The sequence below is a fragment of the Pyxicephalus adspersus genome, chromosome 3 (genome assembly GCF_032062135.1).
Source record: "Pyxicephalus adspersus chromosome 3, UCB_Pads_2.0, whole genome shotgun sequence".
Lineage (NCBI taxonomy): Eukaryota > Metazoa > Chordata > Amphibia > Anura > Pyxicephalidae > Pyxicephalus > Pyxicephalus adspersus.
In genome coordinates, this window is record NC_092860.1 from 145,101,865 (window position 1) to 145,126,544 (window position 24,680).

The 24,680-nt window shown below is 40.4% G+C and overlaps 1 protein-coding gene across 1 annotated transcript; it reads left to right on the forward strand.

Moving 5' to 3' along the window:
* RNF24 (ring finger protein 24) lies at positions 1–24,631 on the forward strand. The gene is made up of 4 exons (XM_072406901.1): positions 1–265; positions 7,239–7,422; positions 13,766–13,845; positions 16,987–24,631. Exons 1-4 carry the CDS (start codon positions 207–209, stop codon positions 17,123–17,125), a joined length of 462 nt encoding a protein of 153 aa, XP_072263002.1. The 5' UTR covers positions 1–206; the 3' UTR covers positions 17,126–24,631.
* Positions 24,632–24,680: the final 49 nt, after the last annotated feature.

Sequence of the window (24,680 nt, forward strand, 5' to 3'; positions counted from 1 at the left end):
ACAAAACTAAAAAATGTTTCCCCTGGTGACACCACTGCACAAAACTTCATCCTGGGACTGGCTTTTACAAAAATTTCTCATGATCATGTGACCTGTGTCTCCGCCCCGTCCTGGTCTGTGACTCATAAAGCACTGGCTGGAAGCCCAGGTCCTTTGTAAACAGAACTGGCAGCTGCAGCACCCTGTACATCGCTCTGAGCTCCACAATGCAGTTCTTTCCTCCCATACACTTCCATCTGAACAAGTACAATGGCAGCGGCAATGGGTACGTTTTTAATTTTCTCTCCCCCTTCCCCTGAAAACAATTGAAACATTCTTCCATGGAACATTAACTAAGCCTGGAATCTTGGAGTGCCATCAAATATTTTAGAAGGGGAGACGGGGAATTTCCAAAGCATTGGCATTTAATGTTTTAAAAGTGAAAGTATTTTAATTTCTTTTGTATGTCAGGTTATTGCGGCGTAAGAGCATCAGTGTCTTTTTTTGTGCTTTCCTTCTGCTTTTTAGCAACAATAAGGAAGTGCCTTAAAAAGCTAAATTTGCACAAATGATGGGTAAGGAGCCTGTACGGGAAGAATTCAATGTGGGCGATTTTTATTCTCTGCGGAAATTTAGATAAGAGAGTTTAATCGTTAAGAAATACAAGAGACTTGTTATGAGCAACTCTATGATCATGCATGTAATGATTGCATCAAATTGGTAAAATTGCACAGGTGATCATTTATCATTTCTTACATGGGTGAGTCTGGTGGTTACAGATGAATCTTCTAACATGCTTGCAAAGATCACAAGGAAATGAAAATTGCCAGGGCGTTCCGTAAGAAATCCTTACCTATGGTTTTGGGAAATTCTGACTGTTCAACGTTTGATCATGTGTGCAAAAAAACTGATTAAATTGTGCAGCATAATTGGGAAACATCATGTTCGGATTTGGAAACCCCTGCGTACAGCAATGTGGGCGATTCCAACAACAATGTACTGTGCATGCGAAGATCACATCATATGGAGATGTCTCACAAAATATTGCACAACCCTCCATTATGGATGTGAATTTTTGTCTTGCTGTACACAATCACCAGACGGCATTTGCCAACCATGCCTATTACGCAAGATAATTTGTCCTGTTATCCGTTGCTGCCATTGAGGCAAAGCATGATCGATTGGGATTAGAGAGGATTCACGTGTGACTTTCATGTGTAGCCTAAAATCCAATATTTATTTATTTATTGTTTACTATTCAAATTTATTCTGTAATACCCAACACAAATTGTGTAACATTTACCAAAAGTGTAGAATCTGTAATCACAACTCATTTATTTAATCTATTTAGAAAGTCTTATCAATGTTCGTTCGGGCCTATTCACACGTTTTGGTTTTCCTTCACCGAGGCCCCTTTTATTCTTTTGTGTTCTATGGCTTGTGTTTCTGCACTTGCTTTACTCGTTGTGTTTGGCTTAAGGCATTCAATTTATATTTTGTGTTGAGCACTATACAAAGTGCCATATTTTGAGGATACAATATAAAAAAATATTTTATTTTACTGTTCATTATACTGCAGTGCAAACCCCATGAATTATACTGCAAGGATATAAGTTAGGCTAGGTACAGCAGATCAACAAATATTTACCTTTATTTTGAATGATTGTATAATGCGCGATTCTGCAATGATGTGATCGTTCAAATATAATCCATCAATAATGTACACACACTAGATACAATCGTTTGAACGATGCAGGAAGTGAGGTGTACCGCAGAACAATCCATGATCACTGAACGACAATAGATAGCGAACTGTCGTCGCCCAAAACGGATCCGCCAGGATGGTCATTCCTTTCCAGCGAGATTCCTCATTCATCTGTGTTGTTGGCCAGTCGTTGTGCACTTTTGTTAACGATTATTGAACAATCAGTCGTTAATCGTTCGTTTCCAACAAATATTGCATGTGTGTAGGTAACCTTAGAAGTAGAAATCCTAATATTTTCTATGTTACTGATTCACATCCCTGTGCAGCATTTTGTTTGCTTTGAAAGCGACCCATTCACACCTCTTTCACTTAATACTTTGTAAATATAAACACACCATGGCAGCTATGTTTGCTTATTGCATTTGCAGGCTCTTGCATAGCTCTGGACTGTATCTGATGTGAAGGGACTGTCCCTCTTTTAAAATCAAACCTCTCTGTTCCTTTTTTACCCCTGTTGTTTTTTGTTTGGTTCTGTTGTAAAAAAAACCTTTTGCGGAGGTACCATTTACCCACCAAATGTTCTAAAACCTTTCATTTTTGAAATTGAGCCTTCTCAACCTTTTTACTATAGGGAAACCTTTTACTTTCATGGAACCCCTGCTATAATTACTATATCCACAGGTTACGTTATATTAACCTGATAGTTGGTGGTAAGAATGTCACCCTTACAGATAGTCAAAAAGAACATTGGTGTCACCTAAACTGACCTGAGAGGTACAAACTGCTCATTGCTCAAAGAACCCTTAGCAACCCCTGGAGGACCCTAACATGAGAAACACTTTAAATTAGTGCATTTATGTTAAAGACGGAATACTTATGTGCATAACCAATCGTTTATTGGGTATTATTTCTTCATGGTACAAGTGTACACCTTCCTATTTTGTAATTAAACATGTTCCTCTTTATCATGCCAATTAGGAGACAAGTTGTTGCACATTGATTGTTCCTCTCCCTTGACACTAGATCATCATCACTTGAGACAATCATTGTGATCATATCAGGTTTAAATCATCTGTTTGCAAAGTGGTCCCATGTTGTTTAGGGATTTACCATGCCGGATAGACTGCTATTGATTCCTATTTGCTGGATGATTGCTATTGTGTACTAGTGGTAACCTTTCTATAGAAAAGAACATCTTTGTGTGAAGCTCTTTCATTCCTACAGAGACAATTACTGAGTGTCCCTCATACTCTTGTTCCATGGAAGCCTAGCAGTCGGGATTAGGTGTAACTAAATGACTTCAGCACGCCGTTTGATCCAAGCTTTATCTCAGCACTTGTTGATCACTGATGACTACACGGATGCACAGGTAGTGAAAGAGCTACCACTCCATATATACACAGCGCTATTTGTATGGAGATTTGGCACATTGAGCATCTAAACCGGTGCTTCTTGAACGTTTTAAAATGGGGGAACCCATTCAAAAAACATTCAGGTCCTCGGGGTACCCCTACTATAATTTCCATATCCAAAATTCACATTACATTAGCATGGTGGTCAGTAGTAAGAACGTCTCTTACACTTCTGGCCAATGAAAAGAATGTCACCAAAAAAAGGCCATTGGTGCCACTTAAACTGACCTGGGGGTCACAAACTGCTCATTGCTCAAGGAATCCCTAGCAACCTTTGGAGGAACCCTGATTTGTGAAACTGTAACTCTTACCAAAAGTCAGCCATAGGTTGAATGCTGCATCCTAGTTTGGTTCTACATGGTTAATCTCCGTCTCTCCAGGATGGAAACACAAGTATTTCCTGTGTGGACAGGTGCTTTGCTTTTTTCAAATTGTGTTTGCAGAGATTAAGGAGCCATTTATTAGCTCAATTGTTGTGCAGGCAGGATTCGCTGTTTGTTGTGTGATAAGTTCGCTTGCAGATGACAAGGACATGCCATGTAAAGACTGGAAAGTGAAAGGAGAATTACAACATGTGTATGTAAACAAAGATGACACGAGAAGGGGAAGACTCGATATCCTCGGGAAAAGTCCTTGATGAGGTTGTGTTGATCTTTCTGTTGTCTTCAAGTCACCAGTAACATTTAGAGCGGTGCTTGAAAGTTTGTCAACCCTTTAAAATTTCTATATTTTTAGATGAATATGAGCTAAAGCATTAACTGATTTTCAAACACGTCCTAAAAGTAAATGCAGAAAACGTAGGTAAACGAATGAAACTAAAATCATTACAGTGCTTAACCCAGACATTTTTTTAAGCCGGGTGGGAAGAAATTGTAGGCTGGCGGAAGCCCATGAATTGTGACCCAACTCTTCAGTAACCACCCAAAAACAGCCGGGTGATTGCTGAAAAGTGCTGGGTGGTGCACCTGGCTAAAATGGGCTGGGGAGAACTCTGTATTAGTAGGTCATGTATTTATTGAAAAAAAGATCCAATACCATAAGTGTGTGTGGCAAAAGTATGTGAATCCTTAGGAATAATATGAAATTTGAAGGTGAAATCGGAGTTTTGGTGTTCTCAACCATTGGGATGATAGGTGTAAAAACCCTGTTTTATTTAGAGTGGAACTACTTTGAAAAATACATGACCAGGTAGAGCATTATTGCAAAACGGGACAGACGATGCCCCTTCTGCAGTAACCATTTCTTATATGCCTGATCGCCGCCCAGCTGTCCAATCTTGGAGAGCTGCGCATGCTTTTCTGTGCATGAATTACACTATCCCCGCATGGGCAATCAAGATGGCCAAAGATTGTAAGGTGGAAAAAAAATAGAAGGAAGATGGCAGAACCCTGCAAAGGAGAGAACGAAGCTCGGGCAAAGCTTAATCACACATACAATACAGGTATGTATATCTATCATGGCTCACACAAAAGAGGTGTCTGAGGAGCTCAAAAAAGAGTTTTTGATTCACATAAAGCTGAAAAAGCCAAAATGGTATTTTTAGTAGTTTATATACCACCCCTAATAATAATATTAAAAAAAAATCCCCATTAGGGGAATGCTGTATCCCCGTTCAAATGGAATTTTCATCACTATATTAATAATTGTGACAATGTTCACCAAGATAGTTGGAAAGAATGAATTCCTTCAGTGGGGACACGGGCAGCAATGACACCCAACAAGGGCTTTAGCTCTTCTATATGTTGTCCAAAATGTCACCAAGGTACCAGGGGTTTGTGGAAAATGGCCAGCATACTTTGCAATGCCTAACATTTCTGCACAGTACTTTGTGCTCTTTAGAATTCCATTTGAATGCCATCCCCAAACAATATTACAGTGACTTGCAATGTACCTGCACTTTCACCTGCACTTTCACTTCTCCGTTACTCCATTGTCTCATCACGTGTTAGCATACTTTGTGTTAGATGCATGGCAACATAAAAAAAATCCAATCTATGCAACAATATAAAAAAAAAGTCCTGTGCTTTTTTATTTTAAAGCAGCACTCTACTTTTTTTAATGTTGCATAGATCAGATTTGTTTTATGTTGCCATGCATCTAACACAAAGCATGTTAACATGGTACACTGTGAACGGAGCAGGAAGATAATCTAACCTTTCCCTACTTTAACATTGTGTTGCTGTTGGAGACTTTTCTTTATTTTCTCTCCAGTGAAAGTGTGGTCACCTAACAGAACAAAAGATGAGAAAACCCAATATCCTTTCCTACTCCACCGAAGCTTTGCCTGGACATTCACTTTCCCTGTGGGTTCACTTAAAACCTAATGCACTGCTGAGAGTAAAGCAATAACAGAAAGGGAAGCAGTTTTGGGAGAATGGCTTTGTGCTCCAGGCTTGGTAATTGCTGCCCTTTTGTCTGTGATGGAATTTTCCAGCCACCTGGATGGGTGTAACTTAGGAAATAAAATTCGGAGGAATAAAGCAAAGCTTGGAGGTTGGAATGTGTTGACAGGCATGGCTCTTTGAGCTCATAGAAATGAGCGTCCTACTGTAATAAAAGAGCTTTCCTGTATGACAGAGCGAGGACCTGTCACTGCTAGCTCATAGTAACTGATTAGCTTCTGACTCTTATCCATCCAGTGGTTATCACTTACTGGAAGCTGCATTGGGAGTGATAGAATTTGCGTACGAGTGGTGGCCTGTTTTGTGACCCAACTTTTTAGTAACCATCAAAAAACAGCCAGGTGCTTACTCAAAAGGGTTGGGTGGTGCACCCAGCCAAAATGGGCTGGGGAGATCACTAGAAATATCTTGATTGGTCAGTGTCATTCTGGAGGAGCGCCGGAGAGCAGTCAGGCTACGTTTTGGTAGTAACATCTACATGTGGTGCCGAGACTCCATTTTTGAAAAAAATGGGATCCAAAGAATGAAAGCAGTGGGTACAGGGCAGTCAGGCTGTGGCTAAGAGCGAATTGGTGCTTTTGTCCTGTCAAACCAGACATATCTAAAAAAATAAATAAAAAATAGAACCCTCCCAGTTGGGGCATCTGAGATTTTTAGATAATTTACTATATATTACCGCACCCTAAAAATCTCAGATTCTCCCACTGAGCAGATTCTCTTTTTTTTTCTTTACATATGCATTCCCAAATTTGCTGATTACAAATTCAGTTCCAGCTTTTCTGTTGTGTCAAAATTTGTGTTTTTTAAGCCTTCTTTTTTCAAACTTTTTAACATGGAGGAACCCTTGAAATAACATTTAGGCCTTCAGGGAACCCTTTCTATAATTATATCCACAGCTCACGGTATATTAGTGTGGTGGTCAGTAGGAAGAATGCCTCTTATGTTGCTGGTCATTAGGAAGACTCTCGCCCTTACAGACAGCAAAAAACAAAATTGGTGTCACTTAAGCTACGTACACACGTCAGATTTTTATCGCCCGATAATCGGCATCGGCCAATTATCGGGCGAAAATCTGCCGTGTGTACAGTCGGTATCGTCCATCGTCCGGACGACCGACCTGCCGGATCCACGGACGATGGACGACAGCCGATCGTAATGAAAGTAAAGGGAAGAGCGCGCAGCAGGGTGCCGCTCCGTCGCTCTCCCCCTCCCCTCTCCATAGAGCATGAACGGTGCTGTATGTACAGCACCGTTCATGTATCGTGCACTCCCTTGTCGTTGGAAAGGATCGTGAAAGATCCTTTCCAACGACAAAAATTGGCAGTGTGTACGCAGCTTAAAACTGACCTGAGAGTCACAAATTGCTCAAGGAACCTCTAGCAACTGCTGGAGGAACCCTTGCTTTACAGAGTTTGGAAATGTATTTTAGGCTCCAATGGAACACCCACAATTCTCATGTGTTAGGTGAACCCTTTGCCTTGGCTTCTGGTTAGACAAGAGAACTTGGCAAAAATCCGTTTTATTCCTAGCCAGCAAAAGGCATTTTTACCAAAAATAATAATAGGATTTGGTAACACTGATATGTAATTTGTCCATTCGCATGAGATGTGAATTTTAATGACTGCGCTCATCGAAGTGGCATCAGAAAACGCATAGTAAAGTATTCGCTAATTATCGTAATGTAAAGGGACTTTGATATGTGTTACATTTCTGATATTGTGTCTTGTTTTTGTTTTCCAGCCGATCCATGAGCCCAGACTTCCAGCACTACAGCTTCAGAATGCCTAATATCGGGTTCCAGAACCTCCCCCTCAACATCTACATTGTGGTGTTTGGCACAGCGATATTCGTATTCATCCTGAGCCTGCTCTTCTGCTGCTATCTCATCCGGTATGTTCACGCAGAGTATTTTCTTTTTTTAAATTAAAGAAAAGCTTAATGCTTTGGCTTAGATTATGCAAAAAGAAACTGAATTAGGGTAATTTCAGATGGGTGGTACCGTTGTGGTTCACCACTGTCAGCCAGTACGTAACCTCCCCAAAGCCCTAGTTATCATTGAAACAAATAGGTGCGGTTGAAATTGCTTGCGGTGAAGGGTTTAAGAAGCTGCATGCAGCGTCTGCCACTGAACCACTTAGGGGAGATTATCAACCACATTTGCAAGCTGTAGCAAAGCAATGGAACGTGATGTGGTCTGGAGCAGGTAACCCAGCAGCTATCTGAACAAAGTATACAGATAAAGAAGTTCAATGCATTGTACTTACATGCAGGGTACATTTGTAATAATAAAACAACCTGGAACTTCTTTCCTTCTTGTCCTGCACATGAATCTAAATAAATCACCCGTAACACATAGCTGCTTTATCATTTCCCAGGGTAGCCACTTTTGCCTCATACCCAGGGCCAAACCAGTGTCAAAACTTGGATACCAAAGCTGAAAAGGCCAAGTGCCCCCTAATAAATGTGAACTCATGCAGGAACACAGGCCCTGCTCTGCACACTTGCCAAAGTGTCCAATTGGCTGTTGCATTCACCTACCTCACTACACTACCCTGATCCAAACCATGTACTTGTATAGCTGTATATCACCTATCCACTGCTGCTGTGTAAGGGTTTGGCATAAAGAAACCTAACCCAATATCTACCTATATCAGACAGTGCAGTTGGGATATCTGCTAAATAACCCAAATAGATGATCTCTTAGCGATCTCTTGTAGCTTAGATCCCCCCAGCAGTCTCTTCCAGACTGTAGTCATAGCTGAAGCGGTTCTGCTTGGTGACTCACTGGCATTCAGTAATTGTCCACAGACAGACCGGCGTCTATCAACTTGCACAATGCCGTTTTTATGTGCATGATTATATATTACAAATATGTTTTAAAACATATAAAGGAGGCTATAGTCTCTGTATTATTTTTTCTTTTTTAGTTTTTGCACAGTTAGTCAGTTTGAACTAATTTACAAGACACAAAATTTCTGCACCCCTATAATCATATATTATAAATGCATGCAGTGTATGTAGCCAAATCTGACCTGCGCCATGTACAAGAGGAGAGTCCTACTGGTTCAGATTGACTTGCACCTTGTTTAGAATAGCCCCAGAGACTGTCCTCTAAATGAAAATCTAAAGTTATATACACAAGATAATTGTTGCTTATCACAAATGATCATCTCAGGCAAAAATCTAGTGTATGTACATCGGTCCCCCAGCAATATTTAGTGATCTCCCAGGCCGATCACTAAATGACCATCCTGTGAGGACCACTGTTACTTCTTATGGGGAGGACATGGCAGGATGCCTCCTGCTTGTCCTCTGCTCTCCATTGAACTGAACAGCACTCATGTGTTCTAATGTCTCTGGAAATGATCACAAAAGATTGTTTCTAGTGACAGAAATCTGACCTGTGGACATAGCTTAGGCTACGTACACACATCAAATGATTGTTGTCTGAATAATATTTCCAGGCTCGTATTGGACGAGAATCTGATGTGTGTACAGTGGCCATCTGACGTCGTTCATGGATCCGTCCTGCTGGATCCATGAAAGATGAATGACTGCAATACAAGTGAAGGGGAGAGAGTGCACCGGGGTGCCACTCGCTTGTTCTCCCCCTCTTCTCACCATGGAGCAGAATGGTGCTGTATGGTACAGCACTCGTTCATTCATCATTCAGTCTTTTGTCATAGGAAAGGATCATGAAAGATCCTTTTTAACAACAAAAGTCTAACGTGTGTATGCAGGCTACCTACAAACTTGCAATAGTTCTTATGCGATAATCGGCTTAGGGCCGGTATCAGACGAGAATCTGGCGTGTGTACAGCGTCCGTCCTGGCTGATACACAGATGATGGACGACAAACGATCCTAATGGAAGTAAAGGGGGAGAGAGCACAGCAGTGTGCCGCTCAGTCGTTCACCCCCTCCCCTCTGCATAGAGCAGAAGGGTGCTGTATGTACTGTATGTGTCATGCATCCTGGAGTATTTTGTCGTTGGAAAGGATGATGAAAGATCCTTTCCAATGACAATTATTACATGTGTGTATGCAGCCTTAACCTTGCATTAAAGCAGATCTGCTGCCAATCCAATTGACTTTCCAAGTAGTAATTAATCGTGCACAATATTCCTCTTTGAAGATTTTGTTTTTTGTTTTTCTTTAGGTAAATCAGAAGCAACATGTGTATGATTTGATATAAGCAGAATTCTGATCTGTTCATCATGTTGCTTACAGCTTTTGACTTACCTTTGAAGAATCGTTTAGTAAAGTTGTATCAGAAGCAAAAAATTGTCCCATGTGCACTATTCTGATTGTACACAAGGTAATAGCCAAACCTTACAGATGGCTACCAGTGTGTTTTATATATTTGCCACCATAGATCTGGAATCAGCGTGCAGCTTGCAGGATGAGCGGCAGAAGAGAACAAGAGATTATATATCTAATCTTCCAGCATTTCCTTTCCTAAGCATATTTCTCAGACATCATGCTGATTCACAGCAAGATAATATGTTTGGTATCAGTTTCTTTTACTTTCAAGTTGTTGCCTGCTTTGTTGTTGTGGGGTAGTAGGAAAATAAACATGCTGCAAAAACAGAAAGTGAACAGTGGGGGACTGGACTTGTGTCAATATTTGATGTGTGTGTTACTTTAACCCTCTGGGATTTACATTGTGTACAGGTCAGCAAGAGATTCTGTTCTGTTTAAAGGGACAGTAAACAATATAATTCTAGAAGAATGCAACCTAAGCACCACAGGGGCCATTTACAGCTGTGGAACAGATTAGGAGCTTGGATAAATTGATCCTCTAAACCCCAAATATATACATTGCATCTGTTGTCATATAGAATATAAAACTGCCACATAAGTCATTAAAAATAACCGTTCTATTTCAATAGCCAACTGATGTAACTTTGTTTAAAAACAGAATGCAATAAGGAAACTTGGAGGCACTTGTTTATTATTATTATTACTACACAGTATTTATTTAGTGCGACATATTAGCGGTTTGCAAAGTCCATAGTCATGCCACAGCTGTCCCTCAAAGGGGCTCATAATCTAATTTCCCTACCATAGTCATATGTCTTTAACACAGTCTAAGGACAATTTATTGGGGGAAGCCATCCTAACTGCATGTTTTTGGAATGTGGGAGGAAACCGAAGTACCCGGAGGAAACCCACGCAGACCAGGGGAGAACCTGCAAACTCCATGCAGATAGTGTCCTGGCCACATTTCTAACCTGGGACCTAGCGCTGCAAAGGGCTCCAGGTCAAAGGTATGATAACCATTATCACTGTACTTAAAGAATTTGCTGAAGTGACCGGTCACCAGACTATTGTCGAGGTGCAAACTATTAAAGATGCCTTTCTACCTCTAATGAAGTGGGAAGAATGTCCCCCATATATTTGTGGTCAGAATGCCAACTTTACAGACAGCAAAAAAGTTTTATGCAGCTGGCTCTGCCAAGTGGTAATGGCCCCAGAACTATGCAAGCATTAACTTATGGGAGCTCAATTAGCCACAGATCAAGAACTCCTGGCAACGTATAAAGGAACCCTGGTTGGCAATGCCTGTATTAAAGCAGCTACAGCTACGAGATTGATTTTGAAAATATTTGGGATTGGCACCAACCATTCCAGATATATGTACATTTTTATTTTGTATATGTACATGTACATACAAGTTTTCTCTCCATCCTCTTTTTAGCCAGCTGTTTTTGGGTGGTTACTGAAAAGTTGGGTCACAATACTAGGGCTGTAACATAACACTGGTTATTTAGAAGTTAAAATATTCTGTGAGAACAGAAGGGTCCCCGTGCCTGTAACTTCCTTGGCATTGTCAGAAATAGTGTTGAAATGAGATCCTGCTGCACCTTTTTGTATTGCTTAGTGTCCTAATGGTTCCTGTGCAGTGTGCCCATTATGGATAAATCCACTGTAAGGACTTGTGGGCTTCCTATTGTATAAAAGCAGAAAGCTTAGACAAACTTCAAATCTGCAATGTACGCTTCCCCTAGGTGTTGCACTAGTCAATGTTTTGATCCATAAGACCCAACATGTACAGAAAAATATCTATTGATGTACAAAAATGTGCTTATCTCTAAGTTAACTGTTGTGTATTCGCAACAAAAGCCTTTTACTGGACTGAAAATGAGCAGGGTGTCCGTCTGGCCCAATTGTCTATTGTTAAACTATTGTATTCCTCCCACTCTCATCCTCCTTACAGCATAAGGAGTAATTGTCTGTATACCAGGATAAGAAATGAGAAGACTCATTGAGATAAAACAGCACAGCTCTAAGTATATTAAACCATCAACAGGTTTTTTTTATTTATTTAACAAAACACTTTTAAATATTATTTGAAACATAGTAAAGGGGAGCAAACCCTTCTTTTTAAATAAGTGTTACTATAACTGTATTTGTTTTATATTGTTTCTTTTCTCTATTTATGGTATTGTATAAAATATAAAGATTTGTAGATTTGGCCTCTGTAGAATGGTCTGCATTGTTATTTAATCACTTCCAGATCAACAGCTGCACAGAAAAGATATTGACCACATAGGGAGGGATGCATTGTGTTAGGTTGGCTGGCCAAATCATAATGAGCCGTACAGTACAGCCAGTGTGGGAATGGGAAAGCTTTTATGTAATGAGCAATCATTGGGGTGTGTGTGTGTGTGTGTGTGTGTGTGTGTGTGTGTGTGTGAGAATACCAAACCCTATCTCCTATTTTCCACATATAACCGTAGACTACTCTAGATTACAAATCTACTTGTGGGGTAGCCAAAATAGTATATTTTATATCATATATATATATAAAATATATTGTATATATATTGTATCTAGGTAACATATTGGCTACTCCCCAAGTAGATTTGTAGTCTGTGACACCTTGGCCCTCTCTAAAATCAAGAAAGACATTTTAAGGCATGGTCTTCCAGCTGTCAGAATTGCAATTTCCCAATACTGGAAATCTGCCTACCATGAAATGTCCACCATCAGATTTCCACCATCATGCCTATTGATTGCATCTGGTCATATTCCTCATTTAAATTTATCCAGAAGAGATGGGATGACATCCAACCCACTATGTTCTTATCACATCTTGCTCTCCCCTGTGGTCTTCTTCTAGATTAATTTTATTTCTAGGCATGATGGACTTATCTATGTATTGGCCATTGTGGACCAAAACCACTACCCCCCCCCCCCCCATAGCAAATAATTTTTAAGAAATCCATTCCATTTTTGCTGGACCACTGAGGACACCTAACATGGGGCCAGACCCTTCCTAACGCCATCCACATCATTACCTCTACACGCACTTTCTAGTTCTTGTAGCCATGATGAGAACTGACAGATCTGTTCTTCACATTCTAAATAGATGAACAGTAGCGATGGGGACAATTTTCTGACCGGGTTGAGGGGTGGATCCGACCATTTCTCTCTCATGGTTGATTTATCCCCTCCATAGTTAAACAGCTAGAAGATGTTTCCCTTCTGGCATGGATCCGTCTCTGCTGGTTTATTTTAGTCTCCTTGGCCGCTTTGCACGCTGTTTATAGATAAAATAGGACTTGTTTGGAGCTGGCATTACACACATACCTAGTTTGCTGGCCAGTGATTGGCGTTGTAGCTTTTTTGCTTCCAGGAAACTGTCCAGCAATGTGAGGAACAAGTGCCTGACAGGGCAGAAAGCCTTTGTACAGCGTTGGTTTTTATTTGGAGCCATTCACAGCACATACAATGTTCTCACAGCGGGCAATCTAGTGAGGAGCGTTCTCCTTTGTTTCTGCATAGTGACTTTTGTTCCCTTATTCCATAGCTTGCTGCGTTACTAGGGGGCTTGTACAGGCCGAATTTGATGATTTATTCCTCTATAAGGAGCTAAATGTATCTTCTGCTCTCCAGATCTATATTATAATCAGAACAAGGAACATCGGCAGTGGCATTGCTAATAATAATACCAAATTGCTTCTCCTTATTCTACAAGCCTTGGCTGTATTATTAGAAATAATCCTTCCCACAACTGAAGAATTATAATCCATTTAGGAGTTCCTTGACCCATGAGAGTTAGTTTTCACCAGGGCATTGTCCTTCGAGTCTTTTCCCATCAAAGTGTCGCACTGAGGTGCCCTGAAAAGTCCCTTTTGCTGCAAGTTGTGTGCACTGACCTGTAGTTTAAATGTACGTTTGTATATGAATTACAAAATAATAAATTCATTGCCACAAATTATGTCTTGATATATTCTGAAAGTTTGTATTTTATTTCTTTTAGATTTGTGCTGTTTGCCTAGAGGAATTCAAGCCCAAAGATGAGCTGGGTATATGTCCCTGCAAGCACGCCTTTCACAGAAAGTAAGTACTGATTGTCTTGTTCAATGAGAATATGTCCTCCTGTTTTCTGCTTGTTCTGATTGGTCCATTTTCCCAGATAGCAGATATTCTCCCCATAGGGACCTATGGGCCCCCTGTGCTGTGAAGGAACTTTCATGGATCTCAGACTGCATTTTTTTCTTTTTTTGCTGAGATTTACGCCAATATCACACCTTTTCACAGCCTGTTGCTGAAAACTCCACACATTCTAATAGTGGGATTAAAGGATAGCTGTGGTTTAGCCAGTTTGCAGATTTGAGTGGCTTAAAAGCACTTTCTGTAAATGCATCAAATATTATGCTGTACCTTTATAACACTATGGCTGGGTTTACCTTTGCACACTATTAGGCCCGTGCCCATAGGTGACATATAGAGCTTTTTTTTTCTCCTACGTTTTTATTTCAGTAGACATCCTAATAATGACCTTGTGACATATTTTGATCCAGATCTAAGCACATAGTTGATGCTAGCACAGGTGTGTTGATATTCAGCCCCTTTTATTATTATTATTATTATTATTAATAAATAATAATAAACAGGATTTATATAGCGCCAACATATTGCGCAGCGCTGTACATTAAATAGGGGTTGCAAATGACAGACTAATAAAGACAGTGATACAGAAGGAGAGGACCCTGCCCCGAAGAGCTTACAATCCAGTAGATGGGGGAATTTACACACATTTTGTATCGCTAGTCATTTTGCATGCTGCTAGTGTCATCACTTATGAATGCCATTAATCCCAAAGTCAGAAATGAGGACAAGGGCCTCGCATCTGAGCTTTGGCTATGGGCAGTGATAGTGGTCATAGTTAACAGGGGGCTCTTGTGCAGAACTGACTTGGGGCCCTCATGTTAAACTCTCAGGCGCCCCTGTTGGCTGAGGAGGGCCTAGGACTCTGTACTTCCCTATATGTGCCCCTGGTTATGGGGTTGGGAACTGGAGCAAGGTGACAGCTTTAGAAATTATAACAGGTGTGTCAAGCCGAAATAAAGCCCAAATGAGAAAAGTATTACCTTCAAAGGGGTCACATGATGTCTACTGAGAGCCACGCCTGTATAATTGTATGAAATGGCGCTTTTCTATAATTAGCATCTTAGTAACAATTGCATACATTGTATACTGTATGAGAGGGACCTTACAACATTGGTTAAAATATTAACGAACAGACACATATATATGAAAGTATAGGTTTTATAAGTGAGGAACTGTTAGGGCCCCATTAAGTTCTAAATCTGCTCAGGACCTTTTATCAAAGAGTGATCATGCAAGAGCCTTGATGTACATTCATCTCAATGTGATTTTTGTTTTTTATTTGAAGTGGGGCATCCAAAAACCCCAGAAAAATGGTTGCTCTAAAAATCAGACTGCAACACCTTCTGGAGGTCGGCCCTTTGTCTACAGTTGCTTAGTAAGGCTGCTGAATGACCAATAGTCAAGCACAAGAAGGGTACAGGCCAGAACCAATGGTCTCTGAATGGTATTCTGCAACAAATATAGACAAGGAATGCAGACCCCCTTTGCGTGTGCTTTTTATGAACTTGTGACAGGTTCTCTTTTAAAGTACAGCAGTGCATAGACAGTGCATAAAATATTTCTGAGCAGCGTTTCTTTAACATGGGAGTTTTCTTTGCTAACAATGGTTCTGCACAGCACAGTGGTTCCCTAATGTGTAATAAAATTAGCAGGAGGACCTAAATTACAAGCAGATGGAGGACCGCTGCAGCATTGTGGTGTTGTGTAGGGAAGGAAATATCTCCCTCTAGTGGTGCTTGGCAGCAGTATAAATCCCCATTGGCCTAATTCACTTCAAATACATATACATATACAAAAAAAAAGTGATCCCTATGCCTTGCCAGGGATGATTTGCCTGCAGTGCATACAGAACACAGAAGTTTCACCTGGCAATGGTTTCAGTGGGTCTATAATAAAGTATGTGATCAAAAATTCATGCTGATAAATTGGGGAAGGAGACCAGGGAGGGCAAATTTTAAGCAGATTATAGTTCATCTTTGAATCAGCTGGGTTTGCACTTTACAGCCTACTGATTCGTGCTGCTTGTATAAAAAGGGATTGCCAGATTAGACTTGACTGGCTGCTCTAAACTACCTATTACACCTCATTTCTGCTTATTATCTCAGAATTCCAGATCAGCTACTTCTCAAAGGGTCAGGCCATCCAAACTGGTTTTGTTTGTGTTGTAGAAGCTGGAGAAATAAAACATATGCAAACCCTGACACCTGAACTGCTCTTGTTTTCCCCATTTTCATCTTTTAAATTTACTACTGAAAGCATTTTCTTTACTTGTAAATTCCTGTAGTGAGCACCTGAGCTTCACCTAAATCCCAATCACTGTTATCGGCCCAGTTCACCTCTGAAAGCTATAAAAGACCTACATTTATCTTCTGGAGATGTGTAGGTGTTCTGAAGCCAAAATTAAGAGCAATCAGGGTGGCAGCGTTGCTCTTACATTACAGATACAGAAGACCTTGTTGCCATGGGACAGGAAGTGTAGGCAATTAAAAATGGAAAATCTGAGCAGCCTACACATTTAAGGTCTGGTAAGTGGTAATGTGCTTTAATTTTTGGTTGTTGTTGTTGTCTAGGTTTAGGATTTCAGGACCAGCGTGGAGCCTGTAGTAAGGCTACAATAGGCTGCCAGGATTGGTAACTTGCTTCTATCAATGGGTGGCCAGGATTGGTAACTTGCTTCTTTTGATGGGTGGCCAGGATGGGTGATGTGCTTCTGTCAATGGGTGGCCAGGCAGGGTTACTCTCATCTGTATATGGATGTCAAGGAAGGGTAGCGGGCCTCCGTCAATGGGTGGCCAGGATGGGTGACATGCTTCCATCAATGGCTAGCCAGGATGGGTGACGTGCTTCCGTCAATGGGTGGCCAGGATGGGTGACGTGCTTCCGCCAATGAGTGGCCAGGATGGGTTACTTTCGTCTGTATATGGATGTCAAGGAAGGATAGCATGTCTCTGTCGATGGGTGGCCAAGATGGGTAGCGTGCCTCTTTTGACAGATTGACATATCTTTCTGTCACACCTACCTGTTTTTTTTTTTTTTATTCCTTATTGACAGGACAGATAAACTAATACAATCCTATTTTTTTTCTAGGTGCCTCATCAAATGGCTGGAGGTGCGCAAAGTTTGTCCCCTCTGCAACATGCCCGTCCTACAATTGGCACAACTACACAGCAACCAGGAGCATGGCCCTCCGCAAGGACCTTTGCCTGGCGCAGAAAACATTGTATAGTTTACATACTGCACCCTATGGGTCACCCAAACGAGAAGCCACAAATCTCATGTCTCCATCCTGCCCTGTAGGTGCAGCTCCCGGAATCTCCGCCGGTAGCGAGCTGAGAAGCACGCAGCTCATGACATGGATATGTGGACTCCACAGTAACCAAAGCACTTTTCAATGCCTGCCTTGGGCGGAAGAGACACGGGCAACAAGGGAAGACGGCAGCAATGTTTGGCCTTGGACAAGCACTTTACAAAACATTACTGAAACTGTTGCAACTTTTTTTTTTACATTTTAAATAATTCTTTACTGGAAGCTTCACTGTGCCGGGGCAAGAAAAAGCATTGATGGATTTTAAAGGGAGGAGAGGACATGAAAGCCAACTGATCCCGGGAGATAACATGGTGTCTCTCTATGCAAAGTGGTTACCATAACCGCGCACATCTGTCCAAGAGGGAATACAAAGTGGTCCAAAAATGGCTTTTTCCATCTCATGCCGAATACTGTAACTAGAGTGCTGTCTTCTTTTTGTATATGCCACACATGTACGAGTGGAGGAGGCTGTATTGTGGGCCAAGTTTTCACCTCATGAGTATGGTTTAGGAAGCCATTTTGTGTGTTGTACGGTTACCGAAACACTACGTGCTCTTGATAAGGCAGATTCGGCCATTTTTCAGGCTGCCTTTCCACCTCATACACCGCGGGGATGCCATTTTATTATCACTGGTTCAGGCTATGGCAAGGCTGCACGGCGTGAAATGTCCTTTCATGATGTAAGGGGTTGCCTGCTCTTTTATGGATTATGGAAGTCTTTATTATGAGGGGGTGTAATGGAATTCTTGCCCATCCTTGCTATATCTAAGCTATTGTATCGTCCTCATTGATGCCAGCTAGGTCACCTATATAGTAACATATGGCAGATCTTTAGTGTCCTTACAAATAAGTATTCTAGAAAGTTGTATGAATTTTTATCACCAACCAGTCATGTTGAAGGTGTCAATGTTTCAGTGCAGGTTAGAAAGTAAAAGGAAGACTCTAATTGGATGAAGTCGGCTCTTACTTCCTCCTGTTTTTGATGTATTTCTTATGAATTCTAAAAAGGAAGGGGGGGTTGCGTTGCCATAATATTTGGGACTTTTGTTGGGATAAGTTTGTATGTTTACCATCAATACCTTGCAATCTGATTGTATATAGCTAATTTTATTTTTGAGAACTCTGCACTAAGGCTTAGCACTGTTTAAAACACTCAGATTGTATGTGTAAGATCAGAATGTGCTGTTCATGGGGTCAAACTGGATGAATTAGGTAGACACCACCAAAGACCTCCTTCAGGGCAGCCGTACCTGGGACACAGACAAATCATCAGACCAGAAAGTCTTTTTTTTATGTATTTTTAGGTTGCTTAGTCATCTCTCTGTTCATCTCAGGACCAATCGGAGGTGTCTCAGTTCGGCTGGACTTTAGGTAGACATACGCTACATGTGATATTTTTGGATCAATTTAATATAAAATTAAAAGAAATCAATATACAAAATAGAGCAAGTGAATGGAATATCAAATACTTGTAGTCAAACTCGAGGATCAATTTGAATCAATTATAATTATGATTGTAATATTGATTTGAAAAAAACTATTGCTAGGAAATCACATGGTGTATGTCTAGCTTTAGAGGTGTCACTGATCCAAATGACACATTCTCTAGAATTGTAACAACCTCACAGATCTATCCATAAAGGAGGAAGTCCTGATTATCATTGTATGTACCGTATTTTCCGGCGTATAAGACAACTTTTTAACCCCGAAAAATCTGTGCCAAAGTCGGGGGTCGTCTTATACGCCAGGTACTTACCTGCAGCTTGCTTCATATGTCCGGCGCGGTCGAGTCCCCGCTCTGTGCAGGGAGTATGAAGCAAAGGGGAAGCAAGCTGCACAGGAGAACGTGAGCCTGGATTGGCTCTCCAGCAGAACCTGCCCATTGACTCGGAGGGCTGCGCCTTAGAGGAGTGTGGAGCAGTGTAGGCTGTTACCTCCACCTGTATCCCTCCTCCAATTACCAGTACTGTACTGTTCCTTCTGCCTCTCAGATCTCGCACAAAGTTGGGGGTCGTCGTATACGCCCAGTCGTCTTATACGCCGGAAAATACGGTAATTGTAAGTGCAGTGTGGCAGTTACCTCTACATCGGGGGATACTACATGGTCCACTGTTGTCACCAGCAGGGTAATGCTATGTATCCACCAATGGAGTGAATGTAAACTGGAAGTGGCTGCAGGGGACCAGCAGCACTGAGATGTAACAAAAGATAAGAAGTATTTAAGTTAAAGTCAATTGTTTATAATGCACAGTATTTTAGAAAACTTAGTGGCCTATTTATAAATATTCAGCGTTGTTTCACTATACTTTTAGGAACCTGGGCGCCATTTAAAATAAATGGCGAACGGTCATGTAAATGTAAAAGTGATGTTTATTATAAGATTGGTGATTGGCTGTGAAGTTGCAAAAAAAGTGTTATTTGTGTTCACCTTTTTATAAATAGGCCCACTTAAATTTCATTCTATTAGGGTTTACATATAATTTAGTTTTTATAGACATGACCTATGCCTTGTGTTTGACAGTGAATAGAAAAACATTGACATCTATACTTGCCCTACTGTAGTTTACAAATGGCTTAAGCGCATTTGTAGGACCATTTATGGTCAGTTTTATGTAGAAGCCAATTAGATTACCAATATGCAGTTGGAGTACGAGGAACCAGGATGAACCCAGGATAACTAGAATGTCTATCTTGTCCTGATCCATCTGTATATCAGTAGTTTAGGTAGGTGCAGCATGAGGCTGTTATTTGGTGTAGTACCCCATTTAAAGGGAAATTACCTTTGCAGCGAGTATTTATTTCAAACCATCAGTGTAACGTTTGCATGAAAGTAATATTTAATGTGACTGCTGACATTTAAGCGCAGCCTTTCTCAACCTTTTCACTTCTGAGGAACCCTGGAAGTAATTTTCAGGTCTTGGAGACCCCCTACTAAAACCAGTTTGGACATCAATGGCGATTTATTGGGGGCCAGTGGAAAAATGGCCCCTTACAGCTTCAGCTTGATTACCATCTTTATAGACACCTAAAAACACCATTAGAGCCATGCATTTGGTTCCCCCGAGTAGTATTCACCCCAAAATGATGCAGGCATTATCAAATTTGAGGTCAATCAGACACAGTTTGAGGAACCCCTAATAACTTCTGGAGGAGCCCTGGTTAAGAACGGCTGACTTTGGACGTTCAGTCACCCTGAGTATATTTTTTTTATTGAAATCCATAGCACAATGACTGCTTGGTAAGCACAGCATGTACATGAGCAGGCACTGAGCAAATATGCACCTAATGACTGCACCTATGTACGATTGTTACATTCTTTAAACAGAAATTGTTTTTTTGAAACCTTGACATGCATTCATAAGACACATGAAGCTGATGACATTTACTTGTAAAGATTCGGTTTATAAAATGGTTTTAGTTATAGTGGCTTGACGGTTGGCTTTTTTCTTAGGTTGTGTTGTTTGTAGCCAGATCCAGTTTTTAGTGTGTCCTTGATACCAGACACAAAACTAGTGGAAAACAATTAGCACAGAGCACTTGGTCTTAACGATGTGAGTGTTGGAACCTCTAAATCCTCAGCTGAAAATGTATTACAAATTCCTGGGTGGTGATGGATCATAAATATTGAATTGAAAGACTTGAGTGCTGTTGGTGTTGCAGAGACAAGACTGTTGGAAAAAAAACAGAGCTGCATGGCTGGCTTTAGTTGTTGTTCAACCTTCTCCATAGACATGTGTACTGGCATACCATAGTTGAATGAAACATGGAGTCCCCTCCATTCTTTCGGCATTCTATAAGTGTGTCTTGTTATATCTTCCTTCAGTCTGCAATATGTTATAACGACATATAGAAATTGGCCAGACATTTGTCTAGACATCGAGTATACTGTAGTGGGATTTTCCATCCAACATTTGTTTAGCAATAGGTAGATCTTCTCACCATAGTTCTTGACTCCGTCCCTGTCCACCCGGTGGGTTTGGGTGTTTCGGTCTTGTGTATTCCAGCTGGTAGACTGAGAACACCTCACAATAGCCACACCAGGTGATCATACCAATGAAATCCATGAGTGATCAAAGGAAATTGGCGCCTAATTTCACTTTCCAGCATCTACCCTTCAATAATATGATTCCTGATATTGTATTGCTTTCATTCTCTGTTCAAACATAGTTAAGCCCCATTCTGAAGTTTGTTATTCATTGTGAACTTTCATAGGTCATCAGACTAGTATAGAAATTTTCAATTTTTCAAAAGATTTGCATTGTCTTTTTTTTTTTTTTTTTTTTTTTTTTAACCAGTGTTCAGTTCCTGTTAGGTGGTGATTGACTTGTGAAGTATTAAATTGCACAGTGTAATGTAAACTATGGATGAAATGATATTGTTAGGTACAATAATTGTTCTGGCAATGGCGGTCTGGAAGCTAGTAATGTCACTTGGTCAGGGCTCAGGTCTTTGTTGGCTAAATAATGTGAGATGACAATGGCTGATAAATTCTAGGAAGAATGGAATTGAAAAGTGGCTCAGAGGAACCATGAGCATTATGGGGTATACTATGAGCAATACTTATAGCTAGTCCTTAAGATGTGCATGTTGTTACACGGACCACTTATAGGGTTTTTGTCAATGGGCGTTGAGCTTGTTTTGTTTTCATCGCTTTGACACACCTTGGGATCATTCAGTTCAATGACAAGTGTATTTGACCTACAGTTAACTTTCTGGCCCGCATTGGATGTACTAAAAACTTATATTAGAATACAAAACTTGGCAAACGCCCATCAACATGGCTCTTTATGGTGTTTACATGATTGTAAACTCAATTCTTTCCATCTATTAGTCTTAGGGGAGCTATGGAGAACTTTAATTCTTAAGGTCTTCTAAGTGACATCTACTCTTTTATTAGAACTATGTGTTATCTTTCATTCCCTACTAAGTTTGGTTTGTTTCAGTATTAAACTGTGCAAATACTGGTGCAATTATGTTTATGCATCTTCGGCTGGGAGATAAAAATGAAACATTACTGGAAAATGAAGGGCTGGTAATATACCTGACATGAGACTTTATAGCTAGCTGAACATTTTGTGCCAAGAATGATTTGTTATGTTAACAGTATTGCTAAGCAGACTGTAGCTGGATTATATAGGATCTTCAGAATAGCCTAAAATTCTTCCACTTCGGGGGCCCATGACCTGATTTGCCTGTGCCACACAAATCTACATATGTGCTGTTAACAAGCCTGGTATGCTGAAGTCGTAAGGAGTCAGACACAATGTAAGGTGGACACCAACAGGATAAATTATCTGCAAGCTCAATTCATTTCAGAGACTCCATTGGAAATACACTATATAGCCAAATGTATGTGGATACCTCACTAAAATATTTAGTTTGGGTGCACAAATCTCTGTAAGGACCTACTTTGTTGAATCTGGTGTGGAGAAGCTCTAGTGGTTTTCAGAGAGATCCAATCTCAACCCTAATGGAAACTTGTGAGGAATCAGTAGGTCGCTTTCAAACTTGTTCTAGTCTATATAGGTGCCTAACCGCACCTATGCTCATTTGCCTAAATGGAAACACATATTCACACTCCAAAAGCTTGTAAAAAGCCCAAAAAGATGGAGGATTTCATAGCTATAAAAGAGTTCTACCAGCTCGTATAGGTGTAATGGTCCAGTGTCCACAAACTCTGATTACATAGTGTATTAACCCCTGGGTAGGTTGCGTGTCTCCCCCTCTCACAATTCTGTAAAAGAATCACTGTCCCCCATCATAAAGCAATCTGACCTTAAGATTTAACATATGATGATTGATGAATCGGGTATTGTACTGCTCTTCCTTTCCCATCAATAAATAAACGTATAGGCATGATTACACCAGCGGATTTTTGTATGGCTGCAATGGGGCTCTCTCCAGCCCTTTTTAGCTGGGCGTACCACCTGGCACGTTTCAGTAACCACCCGGCTGTTTTTGGGTGGTTTCTGAAAAGCTTGGTCACAATATAGAGGCCAACACCCACTTATAGCTTCCTCCCACCCAGCCTAAAAAAAGTTAAGGGGAGAAAACTGAGCTACTTTATATAGATCACCATTCCTTTGCCCAATACCCCAAGGGTTTTTATTGGCTTTTTAGGATTGAACTCCCTGGGCTTATTTTCTTGGGAAGGTCATCTCAATGGCATGCATTCCTTTAGACTAAAAAAAAAGTTTCCTTTTTTTAGCAACCACATTCAGAGTATAAGAACAACCATGACCTATAAAGTAATGAGCTCATCAGACTATTCTATCAGCATATAGGACTAATCTGCACATTCTACCTATATCATTGTGGATCAAAAACTGACTCCTATGAACTATACATTGACAAGGAAAGCAAATGGAAGGCAGGCAGTTATCAAATGAATTTTTCTTGTTTATGGGTTACAGATTGATCTTATAGGGGTTCAGTCTGAAGGCTAGGCCATTCAAGGAAACTGGATGTGGCCATCTAGAAACTGATAGGCTGCCTTCTTCTAAAATAAAATAACCAGTCTAGGGGGGCAGGTAATTAAGTGTATCTCCCTTTTTCTAGTGACTAGATTGTGGGTAGGTAAAGTTTATTAATCTTTTTGGTCCCTTCTACTTGTAAATTCTCTTGAAGTAACCATTGTATCCAGCTGGGAATTGTTTACCTTTTTTTGGTCGCTATTTTAAGAACCGTAGATACATGGCATAAGAATGGAAACCATTATCTATAGTGAATTTTTTCATCTTGAGCACTAGTCAGAAGAATATCACATTTATTCGGCATTTAGCAATCTTTGATAGATATCTGCTTAGCTCAGCTCACTATGTTTATCAAGCTTGCAGAATTCCTTTTAAAGCTACTGTCAATAGTTGTATGAAAAAAGTTTTCTTTTGACTAGAGCGAAAAAATAGTAAAATTTCTGTATTAATCTTTCAATTGTCAACTGTAGCTTGATATGGATGTTATACATCAGTGTTTCTAGGCCTTTCTAAAGTGGGGTAATCCTGGAGATAACTTCTTGCAGTATTGTTTTGGGCACAAAATATCCCACTAATAAAATCATAAAAAGTCCCTTTCTGTTTTTTGTTGCTGTCCAGCCCCCGGGTTTGTCCCTTCCGCCACCCAGTACCTTCCTTATAGTCAGATGCTATCGAGTCCTGCGCTTTTAGGTTTACTCGCAGATGTTTGTTTGTGAGACCTCAGGTTCTTGGTTTCATAGACGTGTTTGTACACTAAAAAAATAAAATTCTGCAGCAGAATATTTTTTAAGATTAAGAATAAAAAAAACTCACTGTTTTTTGTAAGCTATATTTTTGTATATTTAATTGCTATTACAACGGTGTTTTTTGCTAACCACAATATTCATAGAAAATTGTTTTTGCATGTGATCTGACTTGAAATGTAAATAAATTACAACTTTTGAAAGAAAAAGTGTTGTTGGTGTGTTTTTATTTATATAGTTCACCTAATTGAAGATTTT

Bases quoted from the DNA above. Each gene is read 5' to 3' on its own strand.
- RNF24 (XM_072406901.1), top strand. From the start codon at position 207: ATGCAGTTCTTTCCTCCCATACACTTCCATCTGAACAAGTACAATGGC. The intron at 7,423-13,765 runs TAAAGAAAAGCT...TATTTCTTTTAG, and splicing joins AGTATTTTCTTTTTTTAAAT to ATTTGTGCTGTTTGCCTAGA. The intron at 13,846-16,986 runs GTAAGTACTGAT...TTTTTTTTCTAG, and splicing joins AAGCACGCCTTTCACAGAAA to GTGCCTCATCAAATGGCTGG.